Source organism: Aulostomus chinensis, chromosome 6 (genome assembly GCF_037954235.1).
Source record: "Aulostomus chinensis isolate RoL2024-O1b breed Wild chromosome 6, RoL_Achi_v1.0, whole genome shotgun sequence".
Classification (NCBI taxonomy): Eukaryota; Metazoa; Chordata; class Actinopteri; order Syngnathiformes; family Aulostomidae; genus Aulostomus; species Aulostomus chinensis.
Genome location: NC_141325.1, coordinates 1,800,418 through 1,819,875, shown reverse-complemented (window position 1 = coordinate 1,819,875; position 19,458 = coordinate 1,800,418). Strand labels below are relative to the sequence as shown.

Sequence of the window (19,458 nt, the reverse complement as noted above, 5' to 3'; positions counted from 1 at the left end):
ATTATATGACCACATTCCTTCAAAAAGGTTTCAGTTTCCGTCAGCCTCAACTGCTTTCTGTTTATAGCTAATTAGCAAAGGTTAGCAGATCCAAAGTGTTCTAACCCAAAGGTTTGTTGAGGACTAGAAGAGCGACTGCTGCTACTGATGATGAGGAGGAGGAGGATTCCTGCTGGACACACCAGCATCCTGGACCTGAGCTAGCTGATGCTAACACTTCCCACCCACTACCAGCCGTTGGGCTAAGCTAACTAGCCTGAACCTGAGCTAGCTGATGCTAACACTTCCCACCCACTACCAGCCGTTGGGCTAAGCTAACTAGCCTGGACCTGAGCTAGCTGATGCTAACACTTCCAACCCACTACCAGCCATTGGGCTAAGCTAACTAGCCTGGGTCTCAGCTTCCTAAAGCCTGTAGTCTAACTGTGAAGATGAGAGCCATGCTAGTTAGCTTAGCGCAATGAACGGTAGTGGAAGCGACAATGAGAGCCTTCCCCTAAAAGTGCTTCCTTTTAAATACGGGATTTTTTATAATTGTATTTATCTACTGATTCGTTGCCTGTGAAAGTTTTGTGGAAATATGTAAATTGTAAATATTAAGCATGTGGTCTCTGACAGGTATGCCAAGCTCCCAAATGTGCCTGCAGCCACGGCGCAGCGAGTCTCTCAGGACGACTGCACAGAGCTGAGAAAGTAAGTCTGCTGTGACCCTGGAGCTGCCAACACGAACCACTTAGCCTCCTCCCTGTTGAGGGTCAAAGGGTGTCAGCAAAGTTTCAGATGTTGTTTCTCTTTTCTGGACAACTGTCAGACTGGGGACACCGTTTCAGTCCATGAACATAAAACAACAGTAAATCACGGGTTTAAAAATGCACTGTTATTGACATTGTAGCTTCAGTTTAACTGAAGCAGCTCTTTAACTTTGTTAGCATTTTCCCTCGGGTGAAATCCATGCTTCAACCAAAAAGTTGATTTTGCCTTTCAAGTACTCACAAGTACTCCCCCTCCCCAAATTACTTCTTTGTGACTCCAAGATGAAGAAAGAGCCAGCCAGCATATTTAGCTTGAAGCTAATGGAGCCTGGTGGCTATCAAACGCGGTTCAATACACCAGAAGTGTTACTGTTACTTTTTTGATCTCAAATCAAAGTGCAGATTACTGAGCATGTGGCTGGATTAAGAAGACACGGATTATACTGGATGATGAACCTGTGAGTTTGTAAACAGACCACCCCAAGTCCACGTGGCTGGATCCTTCTGCATTTGGGAGTCACAAAGAAGTAATGGCGGGAAAAAAATCTTTGTGAGCTCAAGATTCTTAATTGGGAGTTCTTGAAAGATGAGATACACTTCATGGGTGAAGTTTAGCTTTCATGTATTTTTGAGATGTTTTTTGTGTCTGTTGGAAAACCTCAATGAATTGTTAGCATAGTTAGGAAATAGCAGGTTAACGTTGTTGTGAAGTGGAGCAACCATCTTCAGCGCCTCTTCTGTTCTGGACCAAGTGGATCAGAGTCTCTGTCTTGTGTTCTGTAGCACTGTGTCGTCCATCTTGGGCGCCTGGCTGGACCAGTACTCTGAGGACTTCTGGAGTCCGCCCAACTACGACTGTCTGCACCAGCTCCTGTCCTACCTTCACCTCCACTTCCCCGGCTCAGACCTGGAGCGCCGCGCCCGCAACCTGCTGGCCCACTTCCACCGCCGACAGCAGTGTGAGCCTGATCCTGATGGTATGAAAGGGAGCTCAGGTCCTGTAGAGACCGAGAGAGCAGGACTGTCTCATGCTGATTACTAACAAGCCCTTTAGGATTGTGCACATTCTGTCCTCATACATGTGAGAGAGCACATCGTAAGCAGCTGCAGACACGATGTCAGTTCCACTCAGAACAGTTTGGGTGCGCGAGCGATAACAAGTAGTTGACAGTTACTATCAACGCCACGCCAAGCCTTCATATCTGCTCAGGGGACAGAAAAGCAGGAAGTGTTGGGCAGCGTTCAAGGCAGCGTTGTGATCTTTCATGGGTTTTATCTCATCAGGGGAACACATCGGCTGCCCGTTTGCAACACAGGAAGAGAGCTGCTTCGAGGACGAGCTTCCTCCTTTTAGTTTCCTGGCGTTTGACCCCATCATGGTGGCGGAACAGTTCACGCTCATGGATGCGGTGAGGATGTTCCCCTCCCTCGTTACTCTGTTCAGGGTCACACTCACGAGACACCAGAGTTCAAATTAATGATGGCTGCAAATGTTCCAGGATGTTGAAGTCACAGTTACAAAGCATAAAGATAAGATGTTGATGAACTTCATGATTTGATCAGGTGAGGTTGTTGCTTTTGTATTTTCCGGTCACAGCACCTTCCTCTCCCAGCTTTACCTTCTCCAGGGTTTCGTTGCTGGTGGAGGCTCGAACATTGAACTGTAGATGCAGGATGTGATCTCACTCATTTTAGTGTTCATGTACTGTACTGAGTTGACTCCTGATGGCTCTGTGGGATTTTGTCTCTATGATGCTGTTGAGTTTCCCTCTTGATTGGGTAAAGTTTCCATCTAACCCCATGTGCGTCTTCCTGTCCAGGATCTGTTCAAGAAGGTGGTTCCCTACCACTGCCTGGGCGGGATTTGGTCTCAGCGGGACAAGAAGGGGAAGGAGCACCTGGCTCCCACCATCAGAGCCACAGTGGCCCAGTTCAACTCTGTCACCAACTGTGTCATCACCACCTGCCTGAGCAGCACGACGCTGAAGCCCAACCAGAGAGCTCGGCTGCTGGAGAGATGGATCGACGTGGCCCGGGTGAGGCTCTACTTCCTGTCTCATCAGACACAGATGAGCCAACATGGCCGCCGCAGTTGTGTCTGAATCACTTGGTTTTTTCCTCTTGTGCTCAGGAATGTCGGATCCTGAAGAACTTCTCTTCATTGCGAGCCATCCTCTCCGCCCTGCAGTGCAACGCCATCCACCGCCTGAAGAGGACCTGGGAGGAAGTGTCACGGTGGGTTTCCAGCCTCTGCACGGTGAAACTCATCTTTTCCTTTCATTGTTTGATTGTCACTTGTTTGTTGTTGTCCCTCATGCGCTCATCGACCTCACAGGGAGAGTTTCCGAACCTTCCGCGAGCTGTCTGAGATCTTCTCCGATGACAACAACTACTCCCTCAGCCGAGAGCTGCTGGTAAAGGTGGGTCAACCCCCCCGACAAGCAGCTGTCCCTCTGTCCCTTTCACACAAGCTGGGATTATTGCTGCGCTGTTGCACTTCCTTGATGGAACTTTTTCAGAAATTCGTCCATTGTCCTCAGAGCCAGGCAAGTAAATGGAGACTCGCTGTGGTGCATGAGGGAGCTGAGACTCTTGCTAGTTAGCGTAGCAAAAAGAGTGTTAGTGGATGTTAGCAAGTGGTCCTTTACTGTCTAATTGATAGAATCATTCACATAATTTGGGGCCACTATTTGTGCTTAAAATGATCTTACAAGGATGTTTTGAAAAATCTCCCTCAGAAAAAAATGATCATAGATTTGGCAGAGTTAAAAAATCTGCAATTACATTGGTTTTTACAGCCCACAACTTTAAGGAGTAACGTAACTTAGCCGGTTTTTTAGGGATTTCAGAGAGTTGAATCGGTCTAGTTATATAAGGTGGCGGCAGGATGTATGCTGTTGTGATCCGTCCCGTCAGGAGCTGCAGCAAAACATCCTGCAGGCTAGAACACCTTGTAGCGCCGCTGACGTCCGGGGTGGGCTCGCCATCGATGATGCACCGATGTCATCATTAATGTGATGAATGCTTGCAGGTGTTGATGCTCTCAGAGTGTTAACAGCATGTACCACACTCTGCTCAAGGACGCGCACTGAAGGAAATGAGAGGACAGCTGGACGTGCTGATGTCATCACGGGACGGGATTTAACACTGAGCCTGATGAACTCTAGCATGTTAGATATTTAACCAAATGAAGAATGAACCCACCAAACCGGATTCATTACCTTAAAGTCCCAACTGGTGCAGGATGTGAAGGGCAAGGTGAAACTACTCTTGCATCGGTCCACAGCCGCTCCCGCAGTGTCCTTCATTATCCTCTGAATCGTCTTAATAAGTTCTATTTCGGTTTTTAACTGGATTCTTACTCCTCTTCTCACAAACCTGGAAAGTTAGCTGATGTAATGCTTCATTCGAGGGAATCCCCGCTGACGTCACAGGGAGGACACGTCTGGCAGGTGTAGATAACGGCTGCGTGTAATGAAGACCTCGGGGCGTGGTCTGGCTGGTGCTATCAGCTCCGGACTGGCTGCCGTTTCCAGTTACAGAGCCCTGGATGTTGCTTCACTGGGAGATGATGCATCTCTGGACTCACTCAGATGGCCTCCCTCCTCAGAGTCGGCTTTGTAGATGTCTCTGAAGTAACTTTTTGTGGAGAGCTGAAGGTGTTAACATGCTTTCAGGGACATAAAGGATGCAGGTTACAGGGGGTGACCTCTGCTGGGGCACCCTAGCGTACAGTAAACGGAGCATTTTAAAAAGCCCCAACTAGCACTGACCAGGGCTGTAGAATGACATCAGGAAGTGTGGGATATCAGAAAAACCCGCTGTCACATGTTTTATCGCCACTTCATCTGTCGCATCTGCAGTATATTTGTTGAATGTGGACTGTTTCTGCTCCACAGGAGGGCACGTCCAAGTTCGCCACTTTGGAGATCAACCCCAAACGAGCTCAGAGGAGACACCAGCAGCAGAGAGACCTGGTGGGTCCACGAGTCCTCATCAGCCTCGTTCAGCTGCCTTTGAACGCTCTGCTCCTTGACGTGATGTTTACAAAAGTGGATCTTCTGTGGTACTGCCTGGTACTGCTTGAGTCAGTACCACAGAAGATCCACGCACCACACAGGACAATAGACCAGTCCTATATTTGTAGTGTTGTAATACATGTTGCAATAACTAGATGGATAAACTTTATTGTCCACGCAAACAGTGGCAGAACTTCTCCAGAGCTCAATAACTCAAGTTAAACCCAATTCAAACATGTTCCAGGCTCATTGAAAAGGGAACCATTCAGTTGCCACCGATGAGACTCGTGAATATCTACCAGTACGTTTCTGTTCCTGACGTTAACTTTCCATTTCACATGCCTAGTCTGGTTTATGACACGGGGAGGAAGTCCAGCACCCTCAGAGACATTCAGATGCAGACATATTTCTGTAAATAAATCCGTTTTCCCCAGTTTGTAATAACAGTAGTCTGATGAAATGACTTGCTGGAGCTGTAACTATAGCAACCACTGCAACTATGAATGTAAACCCCCTGCCTGAGATCAGTCATCAGGATCAAGTTTGTACCAACAGCTCCGTCTAGTGGCTAGGGAAGTCCCTGCAGTCTGGTTCATCTCAGCAGAAACAGGAGGAGAGAAAACTCTCACTGTAACTGTAGATTTACATTCTGAGTGGCTGCATGTGTGAACCTGACTGTGCTCTGGGACCAGGGGGTGATGCAGGGGACCATTCCTTACCTGGGCACCTTCCTGACGGACCTGGTGATGATGGACACGGCCATGAAGGATTACACTGAGGTCAGTTCTCTGTTCTTTGACCTGATACTTCACGCTTGTATCACTTCAGTGAGGTTTAACCATCACTCCTCATTTTATTTGACTCTTTTCAGGGTGGGCTGATCAACTTCGAGAAGAGACGAAAGGTACGTGGAGTTTCTTGTTTGGATTCACACAATTATTCTCACAATTTAGCAGTCATGGTGAAAAGAAATCCCACTGAGCCACCACACAAATGAAAATCTTAACTATTTGCTCTCCCTTCTCTCTGCAGGAGTTTGAGGTGATCGCTCAAATCAAACTGCTCCAGTTGGCCTCCAACAACTACAGTTTCACTCAGGACAGTCACTTCCGGGAGTGGTTCTCATGTGTGGACAAGCTCAGCGAAGCAGAGAGGTCAGTTCGTCCACCGCTGAGATTAAACGGCGCGCCGCGGTTGTGGTCAACCCTCCGAAGCTGACAGAATGGCTGTTCTCTCACTCTTGGCTTCAAAATGACATCATCATCCTCCTGACTTCTCTTCCCACAGCTACAACCTGTCCTGTGAGATCGAGCCCCTGTCGGAGTCGGCCAGCAACACGCTCAGAGCCAAGAAAAACGGTGGAATCATGAAACGCTGGAGCGAGTAAGTGACAGTGAGGAGTCACTTTATGTCTGCCGTCCTCAGAATCAGACAGGAAGTGAGACCCTCCTCTAGGGAGCTGGGACCCAGGCTAGTTAGCTTAGCACCATGATGCTAGTGGGTGGGAAGTGAAAAATGAATAAAAAGTGCGAGCAGCTGCTCACTGACATGACATCATCATCTGCCTCCAGATGTCAGTCAAGTGAATGACACGTTCCACATCAGTATGCTGGTGACGCTGTCATGACAGTCCAACGGTATTTACCCTCGAACACAACGCTACAAATCATCTTTTGTCTCTAGTCGGCAGCTGACGGAGGCCGGCGCCAGCACTGCAGGCTCTCATTCCAAGTCCTTCGACCATTCCCACTACAGACCATACCAAGGTGGTGGGGGGGACAGTGGCGACGCCCTCAGCTTCACCTCCGTCAGCTCCAGTGGCTCTGACCTGGAGGATGTGATCGCCAGCTTCCTGTCTGACTCCCCTGAGGGACACGAGAGGAAGGTGAGCAGGAAAGAGGCTGTTATTTATTTACTAGGCTTTATTATGATCATTGAGCGACTCCCGTAAGGACTCGTGTGTTCATAGACTCGTTCATTGCTGCATTATTCCATATTTAACTGCTTGTCTTTGTTTCTGTTGTCCAGACTTCAACCCCTTCAGTGAAGCTTTCTGTCTCTGCTTTGGGGAGAGAAGCTCCGCCCTCAGACTCCACATCAACAGTAACTTGTTTATTTATTTATTTCATGCTAGTATCTGTGTTTTGGATCATAATCATATTTTCGCAAAGGCAGACCTGCAGGTTTTACATGCAGAAGCTCTGTGTTAATGTTTGTTCCAAACGTGTGGGAAACGTTTGTGATCCTCCAGCTTCTTTGAGGTGTGAACCAGAAGTCAGTCGTGTGCAACTTTCATAGACATGAGTGAAGCCCCGCCTCCAACGCTGTATCCATGACATAACCTGCTGTGAGATCAACAACTTGAACACACATGAAACAAACAGATAAATCCTGTTAGCTGGAGCCGTTTTGGACACAGTCAAGGCAGCTGTCTCTGTGCTATGCTAAGCTACGCTAATCAGCTACTGGCTTCAGCATCATGTTTACCAGAGCGAGAGTGAGTGATGTGCCAGTCTTTCCCATAATGCCCCACACCGTAGCAGATGTTCTCTCGTGGGAGATGACGTGGCGATCGCGTCTCCATTATGTCTGTTGTTCGTTGAACACATTTTGAAGATGTCATCCTAAAGGATTGTCAAACGACTGCTCGGTGAAAGTAACGGCAGCACTAATGAACCATTCAGCCTTCCTCTCGCCTCTCTTGTCGTCCCGTCCAGTTCTGGGAGTGCACGTCTGTGTCGTCTCTGGACACGTCCGGGATGGGCTCCAGCTCCGGCTCGGCCTCGGGCTCCAGCAGCGCCTCCTCGTCCTCCGTGTCCTCCTCCACCCCGCTGTCGGCTTCCCGCTCACACAAACGCTCAGTGTCGGCCGTGTCAAACTACTCAACGCTGTCGCTGCCGCTGTACAACCAGCAGGTGGACGACTGCTGCATCATCAGGGTCAGCCTGGATGTGGAGAACGGCAACATGTACAAGAGCATCCTGGTGAGGAGGAGAACCCAGCTGGAGCTTCGCCATGACAGTGGGGTTCAGTAAATATCTAATACCAGGCCTGATGTCTCTGCTGTGATTCAGGTGACGAGTCAAGACAAAACTCCCGCCGTCATCAGGAAGGCCATGATCAAACACAACCTGGAGAGAGAGAAGACGGAGGAGTACGAGCTGATGCAGAAAATCTCTGAGGACAAAGGTAAAGAACATCAGTGCTGTATTCAGAGGTTGTTTGTCTAACCCAGAACCACGAGAACAGCGGCTTGAATACCTCGTCGAGGTAAAGTTTGACGGCCTTCATATGTTTCATCAGAGCAGATGGAGGAGTCTCCTCCTGTGGTCGAGCCTTTCTGTTGCTAGCTTGTTGTTAGCTAAACTAGCATCCCCTCATCTCCCATCGTCTCGTCTCTCCGTCTCTGCAGAGCTTCGAATCCCAGACAACGCCAACGTCTTCTATGCCATGAACTCCACTGCCAACTACGACTTTGTCCTGAAGAAGCGCGGGCCGGCCCGGCCGGTGCGGGCCAAGAACGTGGCAAGTTCCACTTTGCCTCGCATGAAACAGAAGGGACTGAAAATCGCCAAAGGGATTTTCTGAGGATAAAGGCAGCACTTCCTGTCCCACCCTTTCTCCCCCCCACGCCGCTCTCCACTGTCGTTGGAGACGAACTAACCCGAAGTATCTGAGTTTTGGTCAAAGACGGAGCAGCCAGAGGAGACGGCGAAGGATCCAGCTTCCTGTGGATGAGCAGGAAGTAGAGGAGCACCTTAGCACTTAGCTGTCGCCTCATCAGGACCCTCCGGTTAACTTTAAGAGGCGGCGTTTGATTCAGGAAACGCTCTGATAGGAGCCGCAGCGTCTGAGCGTGCCAGCCTCCACTCAGTCTGTAGTATCACGTGACTGGTTGTGTCGAAGCTTCATTTTATGTCCATCAACTTTCGTTTACAACTGTTTACATCTCCGCATCAGTCGCTCAGCTCTTCAAGGTTTTGTTTCACGCTTCTTTGGGGGTTCAGCACCTTTTGTTAAACTTCAACTTCTTGATTCCCAGAATCCCTCTGGAGCCTTTGCACCTCTTCAAACCCGCCCCCTGGTGGCGTGGAGTGTACATAAACGAACGGTCTGAAGCGGCGGCCAGTCTACACAGACGTGTGTACCAGCCGGGCATTCGAATGTGTTGCTAATTTTTCAGGGAACTTCAGATGTAAGTGTTCCACCGCCTTCACCGCATCAGCCCGGGGTTCCTGATGTCAGCTGTGTCTGTGGGACGGCACCACTGGACGCTTCCCTCTCCGTGTGATGCTGGCGGCGCCCAGAGATCACAACTGTTTAATCCTCTGAACGCTGCCATGTTAGAAAACGAAAAGGTCAAGTGGTCTGAAATGGAGACCTGATGTCCAGCCACGAGTCACCTGTTTTCTTTTTTAATGATTCTGAACAGCAACCACTAGACCAGGACGCACGCGGCGGCCTTTTCTGACACTTGACCTGCGACTGGAACCGTTCCTGTGGGGAGAACAAGTGAGCTGAAAACAAACCAAGTGTAAATATCAACTGTGCAGTATATTCTTTTGAGACGGACCGTGAGTTTTTGTCAATAGTTTTGTCACAAGATATCAGAACTTCTGCTTCGTTTGCATCTCTCTGCTCTGATACGGTGCTGCTAATTATCACTTCACTGCTTTCTGACCGCCGGCCGCCATGTTGGAAGATGTTGGAAACATCGGACCTGCTGAGGGAGACGTGTTCAAAATATTGATCATCTTAAATAACCTCCAGCGTGGAAGCACGACACTGCCAGGAAAAGAGCTGTGACAAATCCTTGATCTGTGTAAAATTAATAGGAAATGGACATTTTAATATTCCTTTTTTCAAAAAAAATCAGAAATATTATCAAAATATTTAATAATTTTGTCCTGTTACATCCTGTTAAAATAACCGTAACCCAGAAACCCAGTAATGATCATTTAAGTGTCTCAGAACTGAATGGTTCTGTTTTATGTTTCACTGTGTATCCATTCGCTCAAACCTGGCAGTGAGGATAGTACAAGTACACTGAAGTTCTGCTCCCTCAATCAGCTTTGAAAGACGCCAGGATCTCAGGAAACTCCAGTGGTTCCTAAAGTACTGTGGTACTGAGCCTCCATCAAGGAGCAGCTCTGCCAAATCATCCTGGCAGGTCTCACGTTAGTTTCTGCCTGGAAACCGATCGAAGCCTGTTTCTGCTCTCACAAGAGAACAACAGCCACATTTAGAGCCGCTTGCGCTCTTGTTTCATTGTGGACCGTACCACTGCACCAGAGGATGCGTCGGTGGTTGGGTTCTTCCAACATGGCGGTTCGTCCTTCACCATCATCAGTAACCGCTCTCCTAATGTGCCATGACAGGCCTGTTCCTTCACCGCTGACGTCTCCTCTGGGTCTCTCCTCACAGCAGGCGGGGGAAAGAAAAGAAACGTGTCAGACTAAATGACACTAACCCTCTAGAATGCAGTTGTAACGTGACAAAAGAGCCCAGATGATTGACAGCCATGATGCCAAACTGCACACAAGGGAACAACCTCTCTCTTCTGTCCTTTGTTTCCTTAAGAAGGAGAACTCCAACCTGAGAAACCTCCTCGAGTCTCAACTGTTTTGGTGTTGCACTTTCAACTTGTGGGTCAATTTGGGCACAATTCTCTTCTTCCTGTGGATATAGAGACATCACATGGTAATATTTATAAAAGATACACAACTAATTCTTCATCCCACTGTTAAATGATCTTTTATTTCATGAGATCGGGGTCAGTCAGCGGTGGAAGTGGAATGCTTACTGCCGAGTGCACTCGATGTGGTGGCACCACCAGGGTTGAGTTCTTCTTACAGGAAAACACCAACTTTTACTGAGAGTTTGCTGTTGTCCAGCATCACTGGAGCCAGACAACAAGATGGAGCCCCTCCTCGGGTGCAAAACTACGCTAACTAGCGGGGGGGGGGGGGGGGGGTTGAGCATCAGCCTCATCAGGTTCTGTTGACCCAAGTTCCAGTGGAGCTTTGGAGGTGCTGCGTCAAATCACTGCTCCCAGTCAGGAAAGTAGTTCCGGCTACGTGTCTGATTCTACCACTACAACGTCTCCTCATGTTAAACTGGTGTTCATCACCAAGGTTACACACAACCCTCCTGATATTAATGCAGGCAGAGACGCAGCTACGCTAACACTTCCCACCCACTACCAGTCATTGTGCTAAGCTAACTAGCCTGGACCTGAGCTAGCTGATGCTAGCACTTCCCACCCACTAACAGTCATTGTGCTAAGCTAACTAGCCTGGGTGTCAACTCTCTAGAGGAGGGGCTGTATCTTTGTGTCTGGAGGATGATGGACACTTGGAAAATTACCCCAAAAAGTGAAGTGGCTCTCATCTCACATTCTGAGTGCACAGCATTCTGGGAAGTGGAGGAGAACACGAGTTAAAAGAAGGTGCATATCTGAGGTTGTATTTTTTTCTCGTTCATATCACTTCAACACTGCATTTGCCTGGATGACCCTGTGGCCATATTTTGCCTTTTAAAAAAAAAAAAATTCACTTGCATGAAGTTTAAATTTTCTAAATGGTCGAATTAATGAAGCTTTGTGATTGGAGTGAAAAAAAACACCTGTGAAAGCAATACGGTGATCAGCGGCTGGGTGGATGTTGTCGGCGCCACTGTGGCATGGAACCCTTCACTGTTGAACACTGTGACCTTTGACTTTTTGACTCCGCCCCCGTCGACCGGCGTGTCACGTCGAGCACTGTGCGGGAAAAGTCTCATTGTCTCTTACTGGTGTGAGTAGTGAATCCTCGCCTCTCGCTGGTCCTTGTGGCGAGCAGTGAGGGCGGCAGGCGTGACCCTACATGTGCCAAAAATGAAGGCAAGGGAGAAGTTGCTTTTAACAGTCGTCTGCCTTTCACAGTGAAAACGATGTGTCTGTTTACTGTTGTTGCATTTAATTTTCTTTTGTCTAAAACAAAAAAGGGAGAGAACACTAAGACAAAGATGTCTGGACCCGGTGTCGAGGCCAGTGTCGCCTTCCTGTGGAGAAAAACGAGAAACTTACTTGAAGCAAAAAAGTTTGTCAGAGGGGGGCCGTTGCTGAGACCCCGGTTCTGGCCTACGTCCCCACCGTGAAGCGCGTTTCCTCTCCAACCAGACGTTACGTCCAGTTACTTCCTGGGTGAATTGTAAGGAACCTGCACACTGTCAATCACTTTAGTAGGTCATGTGATCGCCGGTGTTGGTTTGATGGCTAGCAGGATAACTCAAAAAGTTGTTGATGGATCTTGATGAAATAGCGTAGGATGGTAAGTCGTGGAACGGTCGATTAGATCTGGATCTGATGATGTCATAAGACCCTGAGGTTCCTCTTGTTGCTGAGGTTTCAGGGGCTTTGATAAAGGAAGCACAGGTGATTGTAAGTTTTTGTATCCAACTTCGATGAAAGCATTTTGCACTCACCTGAGGAAAAAGCATCCCCGTTTTTAAGTTGAACAAATTTTCTTGGACGCGTTGCTGCCCTGTTCTTCCTGATGCCGTATATTTAAAGAAAATGTTGTTGGTTATCATGAGTTTGTGAATTGACATTCTTTTCATTAAAAAAAGGCTTCTTTTTTTTTATGAAAAGTATATGCTCTAAATTTGTATAATGCCATTTTTCATTGGAAAAAATCATCTGTCTTAAAGAAATATATCCCCTTTTTTATCTCAGGTGAACGCAAATAAACCGTGTCAGGTTGTCAAAGACCCTGAAGGAAAACCAGACGTGAACGAGTGTCTGTGGGTTTCGCTGGTGAAGGTGTGAATCCTAACGTTTTAAAGGGCTCAGCGATTTCCTGAATCTTTTTTCTGCATCGGAGCCCAGTTGAATTTACGTGTTTGACTTGACTCTTGCATTTTCAGTCTTTTCATGGAGTTTCCTGACTTTTAAACACATCAGTGTTCTCGATGAGTTGGGCGTGTGGTTGGAGGGGAACCGCTCGGGTTCTGGTGGTGGTTCTGCAGCAGCTGTACTCTGCCGGCTCCAGAGCGAGTTCCTGCCCCTGGTCGTGTCTCTGTGCTGATGAGGTCGATGTTGGACCGGTCCGTGTTGAGCTCTTCGTTGTAACCCGTGTTGCCATGACGTTGTGATTTGACCTGATTCTGTGCGAGTTCGATCAAAAAAGGCTGCGTTTACAAGGAGAAAAAAAAACAAAGCAAGCCTGGAAACCAGCTGGTGTGTGTGTTGTTTTCCCTGCGTTGTTTTCTGTTCCCCTGAACTGTTGCTCGGGTGCCATTTTCCATTTCAACAAAGGATTTCAGAACTTTTTCTAACTGCACTCATTTGTTTTTCCTACTTTTCCCCAAGAACACAAAACTGATCTAGAAAACAAAACTGTCCTTGATTATGTGTTTGTTTATTTATTGATTTGTATATAGAGATTTTGTTTTGCATTGTACATTCTCTCCTTTCTTGGTTATAGATTAATATATTCATGTATATACAAATAAACATTAAGTTTATAAAAGCAGAAAAACGGCTGGTTGTTTTTCTCTTTTTTTGCTTGGATGAAAGAATGACTGTTGCCTCCTGCTTGGGAAGATTCAGGAATTCCGTGATTGTTTACCTTTTAGCAGCGATTAAAGTGTCTCAACCCTACTGAGGTTAACGATGTTGAGGTTTTACCGTCAGCAGGTTTTTAACAGAAATCCCCCCTCTAATACTTGAGCATTACGTTTCTCTGCTATTTACATCAGAGGATCTGATTCCAGCTCAGCAGCACGTCAGTCCTTCTTTAGAATCACCGACAGTCACCCCGTGACCCCTCAACGACCCCAGCCCAACGTTTGGTGCCTCGGGGGATCTCGTCTTTTTCCTCTTCTCACTTTGCAGGTTCCCTGGAGGGAACTACATGGTTAGCGTTAGCTAAAGTGAATGGAAGAATCTACTTTCTTCAGGTAGCTTTGACGGTGCTGTCACCGGAGGGGTGTGATGCGTTGTTCTAGTATTTGATAGCTAAAGCAGCAGTGGAACATCAGTGTCAGAATGACTGGTTATAATCACATTGCGAGCAGTTAGAATTTTGTTCAGTAAAGTTTAGAACTTCAATCTTTTAGCATTTATTGATTGGGGTGGATATTCAAAGGTACATGAAATAAGTCGGAACTGATCAGAATGACACTGTAAATATCGGTCGTGTGACGTGTCCCGTTTTGAGAGTCAAAAGTAGTTTGAATTTTGCATGTAAAAAAGTAAGGACATAATTCCAACCTGGGTTTTAGCTGGTAAAAGACAGCTTGATGTAGAGCTTTGTGAGGTGAAAATGATGGTGCAGATATCAGTCAGCCGTCTACCGTTAGCGATTAAATGTTAAAAATGAGGTCATCTGTTAACTTCCTATTTAATGCATTCAAACGAATTTATGAACCTTTCAAAATCATGAGTGAGACAAAACCACTGGCTGAAACAAACATTTGAGAGAGAAAACAAATTGCCATATTGTGACGCCATCACTCAGCGACAGGACGATCCTCCCATTTGCGCCTGCGCAGTGGCACAGCTTTGTTTTTTCATGTCAGTATGGCGCTTAGCAAGACGTTTGGGCAAAAACCTGTGAAATTTCAGCTGGAGGAGGATGGAGACTTTTACATGATCGGGTCGGAGGTTAGTACGTCACTAATTACCCGAGCTTCCACAACCACTAAGTTCCCATCTGGCGGAAATCTCGTTTTATTGTCGCATGATAGCCGGTTGGCTAACAGGTAGCAAGCTAACGATGCTAACTGAAAGGAGGGCATGAAGACTCGGTCATTTATTTCAGCTGTGCTGGTAATTAAGCTGATAATAACTGCTGGTACGCAACTCGTTGTTTAAGTATTTTGAGTTAAGCAGAGAAGGTCGTCCTGTAGCGGGAAACGCTCGCCCTCCCTCGGGGTAACACCAGCTGGCTCGGTCCTCCTGAGCTCGCTGGTGCTCATCAACTGCTCCGTGAAACACCGAAGGTCCGATTCTGGTTGGTTTGACTTGATCAAGCGGCTTTGTTGCACCAACTAGATGTTGAATATGAGTAACTCGAAACCATAATGAGAGGGAAAACGTCCCACGGACTTGAGTGGGTCTGTGGCTTATTGTCGGAGACCCTGCCCGCAACAACCAGTGACAATGAAGCCTAGTAATTCGTTTGTTTTCCTGTAAATGTTCTGTTGAATAATCCAGTGGTAAACTAGCAGTCCAAACCCACGCAAGAGCATAGTTAACAACTAACTATGCCAGATTTGCTGATGTCAGGTTATCTGCCACAGTGTTATTTCGCTTTGATTCATTTTGGGGTCTGCTGTCCATACCAGACAGTGTACATCCAGAACTTCAACCAGTTGCACGATCAAGAAACTAAAATTTTGTTTCCACAATTTATAAACTCGCACCAAAATGGCATGAATACGCATCTGTTCTTTAGAGAGAACAAATAAAGTTGACTGTGGAAATGATCATGTGGACGCGACACGGGAGTCTTAAACAAAGATGGTGGATCCATCTTCAGATACGTCATGGATTACACCGTGTCCTTGGTCCTTAGATCGATATACAGCGTCAGATCAGTACATCAGAATTGCATTCATACAGTTTTTGATCGCTCCACAAGTTCAGGATGTGAGAGTTGGCTTCATGCTCCTGGTTGGGTTTCTGTGTTCAGGTGGGAAACTACCTGCGTATGTTCAGAGGCTCCCTGTATAAGAGATACCCGTCGCTATGGAGAAAACTGGCATCCGTAGAAGAACGCAAGAAAATAGTGGAGTCATCACACGGTCAGTCCTGGGCATCCCTCTCTCCCTCTCTGTCTCTCTCTGTCTCTGTCTCTCTCTGTCTCCCTCTCTCTCTCTCTCTCTCCCTCTCTCCCTCCCTCTGTCTCTCTCTGTCTCTCTCTCTCTGCCTCCCTCTCTCTGTCTCCCTCTCTCTCTCTCTCTCTACTATTTCACTTTATGTACTATAAGAAAAGCCTTTATGCGTCCCACAGTGGGGGAATCGTTTCTGTTACATCAGCAGAAACAGAGAAGTAGCAGCAGAAAAATTACAGAGCAATAAATAGCAGAAACTACAATAAACTACAGTAAAAAAAACTATAATACACAATCATAAAGTGAAAAAAGACGACAATAAATGTTAGCACTTTGTGCTCAACTGTTGTGTAACGTTTGTGTTTCTACCCTACATTGAACAAAATTGAGTGAACAGTTGGTCAAAGCAAAAACATTCTCACGAGATCCAAAGGTCTCAGCTTTATTTAAAAGATGTATTTGAGTCCTTCAACCCACAACAGGAAGCAAGAGCAAGCATGTCCCGCTCATCAAATATCCACTCAGATTTCTGTGTTCTGTGGATTTTTTCATACAGAAGTGTAATTTGAGAATGAGAACTGACAGAACCGTTGAGGTGTGTTCCTTTTTGAGGGGGAAGTCCTGCAGGCGTTCTTTATAACAGAGAAACTGGAATCTTAGCAAGAATTGAACCCAGTGGACTGTTGCTGCATGAGTGTGCTCTCGTGTCCGTCGCCCAGATCACGGTTACACCCAGCTGGCGACCAGCGTGACCCTGCTGAAGGCTTCGGAGGTCGAGGAGATCCTTGACGGAAACGATGAGAAGTACAAAGCTGTTTCCATCAGCACAGAGCCGCCCGCTTACCTCAGGTACGGATCTCCGTGACGTGAATGTCCCAATTTGAGGAGGAAAGCGTCACCTGACTGTCTCGCGTCTGCTTTTGTTGTTCTGTCTCCAGGGAGCAGAAGGCCAAGAGGAACAGCCAGTGGGTTCCCACTCTGCCCAACAGTTCTCACCACCTCGACGCTGTGCCCTGCTCCACCACCATCAACCGCAGCCGACTGGGCCGCGACAAGAAGAGGACCTTCCCACTATGGTGAGTGATGGAAGCGTTTGGAAACGCGAATGCCATTGTTGTGTAACTGGAGCTCAAACGAGGTGACAGTGTGACCTGCAGCATACATTCGCCATCTTCAGTGGATGTGAAAGGTTTAGCGTGAAAGAGCACGATCACATCGCAACCATATCTCCTCTGAGTGGCGATGCTTCTGAGTAGCAGGTGTAAATGTCGTTGGTCAAGTTCTGACCACAAACACGTTTCCGGTGAAAGCCTGGAGTCCTCCACCTTTAAGAAGCCTCACACGTTTGAGAAGCCGGGTTAATACCAGTTAAACATTTACATGTGTGGACTGTCTCACTCAGCTTTGATGACCACGACCCGGCGGTCATCCATGAGAACGCCACTCAGTCTGAAGTTCTGGTTCCAATTCGCTTGGACATGGAGATTGAGGGACAGAAGCTCCGGGATGCGTTCACCTGGAATATGAACGGTAATATCCCGGCATTCCGAGCTTGTGGCCCCTGGTGTCGAGGCAGAACTTGAAGCTTCAGCATCAGGAGCTTCCATCAGAATTGAAAATGAAAAGAATAAAGCGATTCTTTTCTTTCCAGAGAAGCTGATGACGCCCGAGATGTTCGCTGAGATCCTGTGTGATGACCTGGACCTCAATCCGCTGGCCTTCGTCCCCGCCATCGCATCCGCCATCCGTCAGCAGATCGAGTCCTATCCCACAGACAGTATCCTGGAGGACCAGACAGACCAGAGGGTCATCATCAAGGTGAGGCTCCAGATTCGAGTCATGGATCGTGGTCTCCACAAAGATCCCGTCAGCTCCGAGTTCATCAATGATTTTTTTTTCCCTTCCAGTTGAACATCCATGTTGGGAACATCTCGCTGGTGGACCAGTTTGAGTGGGACATGTCTGAGAGGGAAAATTCTCCAGAGAAGTTTGCCCTGAAGCTGTGCTCTGAGCTGGGCCTGGGGGGGGAGTTCGTCACCACCATCGCCTACAGCATCCGGGGTCAACTGAGCTGGCACCAGCGGACCTACGCCTTCAGGTAGGGAGTGCGCCCCCTTCAGGAAGGAGGATGTAGAGGGATACTGAGGAGCAGTCGTACGACCTGAAAGTTGAAAGAAACCAGGAAATGCGACTGTGTTTAGCATTCGCTGGGTGTTGAGTTTCATTCTGTTTAGTGTCAGAGAGGATGACATCACTATGTTTTGTGTCCACCAAACATCTGGCGCTCTTCTGTAAACGCACCACTGAGAGCGCAGCTGTTCAGTGGCGACAGTTTAGTCGCTATGACACAAAGTGCTGGCAAAGGTCGTAAACTTCCTGTGGTGTTTGTCGAACGTGGTCGTGAATTTACACAAAATAATCACCAGATGCTCGGCGACTGGTTGCTTGCAGTGGGTGAAGCTAACATGTCTGGTCTGCCGGCAGTGAGAACCCGCTGCCCACGGTAGAGATCGCCATTAGAAACACAGGTGATGCTGACCAGTGGTGCCCCCTGCTGGAGACGCTCACAGATGCAGAGATGGAGAAGAAGATCAGAGACCAGGACAGAAACACGAGGTGAGTCTCAGCTTCAAGTCCCTGCTGAGGGGACAAAGATCCTGCCTCTCCGGAGCCTCTGACCTGTAAAATGCTGCTTCCTTCTAGTTTATCGAAATTAGTAATGATAGAAATCGTCTGTGAATTTTTACCATCAAAGTCCCAACATGTTGTTGTCCCACTTAAGTCCCCTTCATGCTGCCTGGAACCACATCTGTGTTTCCTCTGCACTCTCTGGAAGAGCTGGCTAATTCATCAGCTGGCAAACAGAAAAGCTCTCGTCCAGTAGATGGCAGTAGCACAGGCGACGACGCAGCAGCGATGACATCATAAAGCAGCAGCCTGCTTGGAATCAGCTTTTGAAGTCGTTTTGAAAATGTTTAAAAAAACCATTTTGCTGTTTCTTTGTATTCTTGCTGTTAAGACAAAGGTTACTTGTTCCTGGAGAAAGAACCTGTGACTGAAAAGAGACTAAGAAAACACTCTGTGGGGAGGAGCTGAGCCTGCTGAGTGGGCGGATCCCATCTCTTGGCTGACTACTTGTTTGTGTTGATGACAGCGGGCGAGTTTTAAGTTGACACTCCTTTGTTTCCTCCGCAGGCGAATGAGGCGACTCGCAAACACGGCACCTGCATGGTAGGTGAAGAGGCAGCGGCGCCCCCTACTGGAACAATGCTCTCTGTTTGAGGTACGGCCCAACTTGGTTCCTCCAACACGCACTGGATATCTTTTCTGCTCGACCTCCGTGTCCTCGGTCAGCTGTTCAGTGTCAATTTTCATTTTTCATATGATGTTCTGTTTGGCGAAGCCTCGGTAGAAGATTTCCCTCCCTCGTGTTTCCCTCCGACCTGTGGCGTGGAATACTTCCTCTCTCACTTTGACCACTGACTCTCTTTATCCGACCACAGAGGGAGAAATACACACCACCAGTCTCAGATAATATATTATGTTGTATTTGTTGTCTTTTTGTACGTTTTAATAATTCTTACAAAATAAAAAGTCATTGAGCTTGACTGGCTTCGCGTGTCCTTTGGCTGATGTTCACTCGCTCTGATTCTTGTTTGATTGTTGTGTTCTCACCGCCGTCACGTGAGCAAATGCTTCTGGAAGGAAAAGCAGTTTTGTTGTCACATCATAAATGACCGTGCTGGGATGTTTGTTGTTTCTCAAGATTGGAGGCAGAATTCGCCGAACTCTCATGACGGAGAGCAGCTGAAGCTGAACGAGTCAAAGCTCTGGTCCATCAGATGTGTTGGCGTTGCACCAGTTTTGGC

The 19,458-nt window shown here is 47.5% G+C and overlaps 2 protein-coding genes across 9 annotated transcripts in view; both read left to right on the top strand.

Annotated features, from left to right (window-relative positions):
* The window catches only part of LOC147259670 (ral guanine nucleotide dissociation stimulator-like), a 39,209-nt gene extending 25,919 nt beyond the window's left edge, over positions 1–13,290 (top strand). For 4 of the 5 annotated variants that reach the window (XM_086205753.1, XM_086205752.1, XM_086205754.1 and 1 more), the window contains exons 3-18: positions 619–693; positions 1,536–1,729; positions 2,037–2,161; positions 2,573–2,788; positions 2,884–2,987; positions 3,088–3,172; positions 4,652–4,729; positions 5,464–5,550; positions 5,643–5,675; positions 5,804–5,925; positions 6,059–6,154; positions 6,455–6,656; positions 6,800–6,874; positions 7,456–7,755; positions 7,846–7,960; positions 8,184–13,290. In XM_086205753.1, coding sequence (XP_086061879.1) covers positions 619–693; positions 1,536–1,729; positions 2,037–2,161; positions 2,573–2,788; positions 2,884–2,987; positions 3,088–3,172; positions 4,652–4,729; positions 5,464–5,550; positions 5,643–5,675; positions 5,804–5,925; positions 6,059–6,154; positions 6,455–6,656; positions 6,800–6,874; positions 7,456–7,755; positions 7,846–7,960; positions 8,184–8,359 — 2,083 coding nt within the window. In that variant the 3' untranslated portion in view covers positions 8,360–13,290. The remainder of the gene's footprint in view (positions 1–618; positions 694–1,535; positions 1,730–2,036; positions 2,162–2,572; positions 2,789–2,883; positions 2,988–3,087; positions 3,173–4,651; positions 4,730–5,463; positions 5,551–5,642; positions 5,676–5,803; positions 5,926–6,058; positions 6,155–6,454; positions 6,657–6,799; positions 6,875–7,455; positions 7,756–7,845; positions 7,961–8,183) is intronic. The other variant, XM_086205751.1, reaches the window with a different exon arrangement.
* A 992-nt stretch (positions 13,291–14,282) lies between these two features.
* On the top strand, positions 14,283–19,197 carry smarcb1a (SWI/SNF related BAF chromatin remodeling complex subunit B1a). Of its 4 annotated transcripts, XM_086205246.1 has the most exons (10): positions 14,283–14,417; positions 15,448–15,559; positions 16,309–16,438; positions 16,528–16,665; positions 16,992–17,119; positions 17,241–17,407; positions 17,497–17,687; positions 18,074–18,205; positions 18,785–18,872; positions 18,993–19,197. In XM_086205246.1, the coding sequence occupies exons 1-9, from the start codon at positions 14,334–14,336 to the stop codon at positions 18,822–18,824; spliced, it is 1,122 nt and encodes a 373-aa protein (XP_086061372.1). In that variant the 5' UTR covers positions 14,283–14,333; the 3' UTR covers positions 18,825–18,872; positions 18,993–19,197. The 4 variants fall into 4 exon arrangements, with proteins under 4 accessions (XP_086061372.1, XP_086061371.1, XP_086061373.1 ...); XM_086205245.1 differs by having other exon boundaries at positions 18,785–19,197; XM_086205247.1 differs by lacking the exon at positions 14,283–14,417 and adding an exon at positions 14,609–14,755 and having other exon boundaries at positions 18,785–19,197.
* The last annotated feature ends 261 nt before the right edge of the window (positions 19,198–19,458 follow it).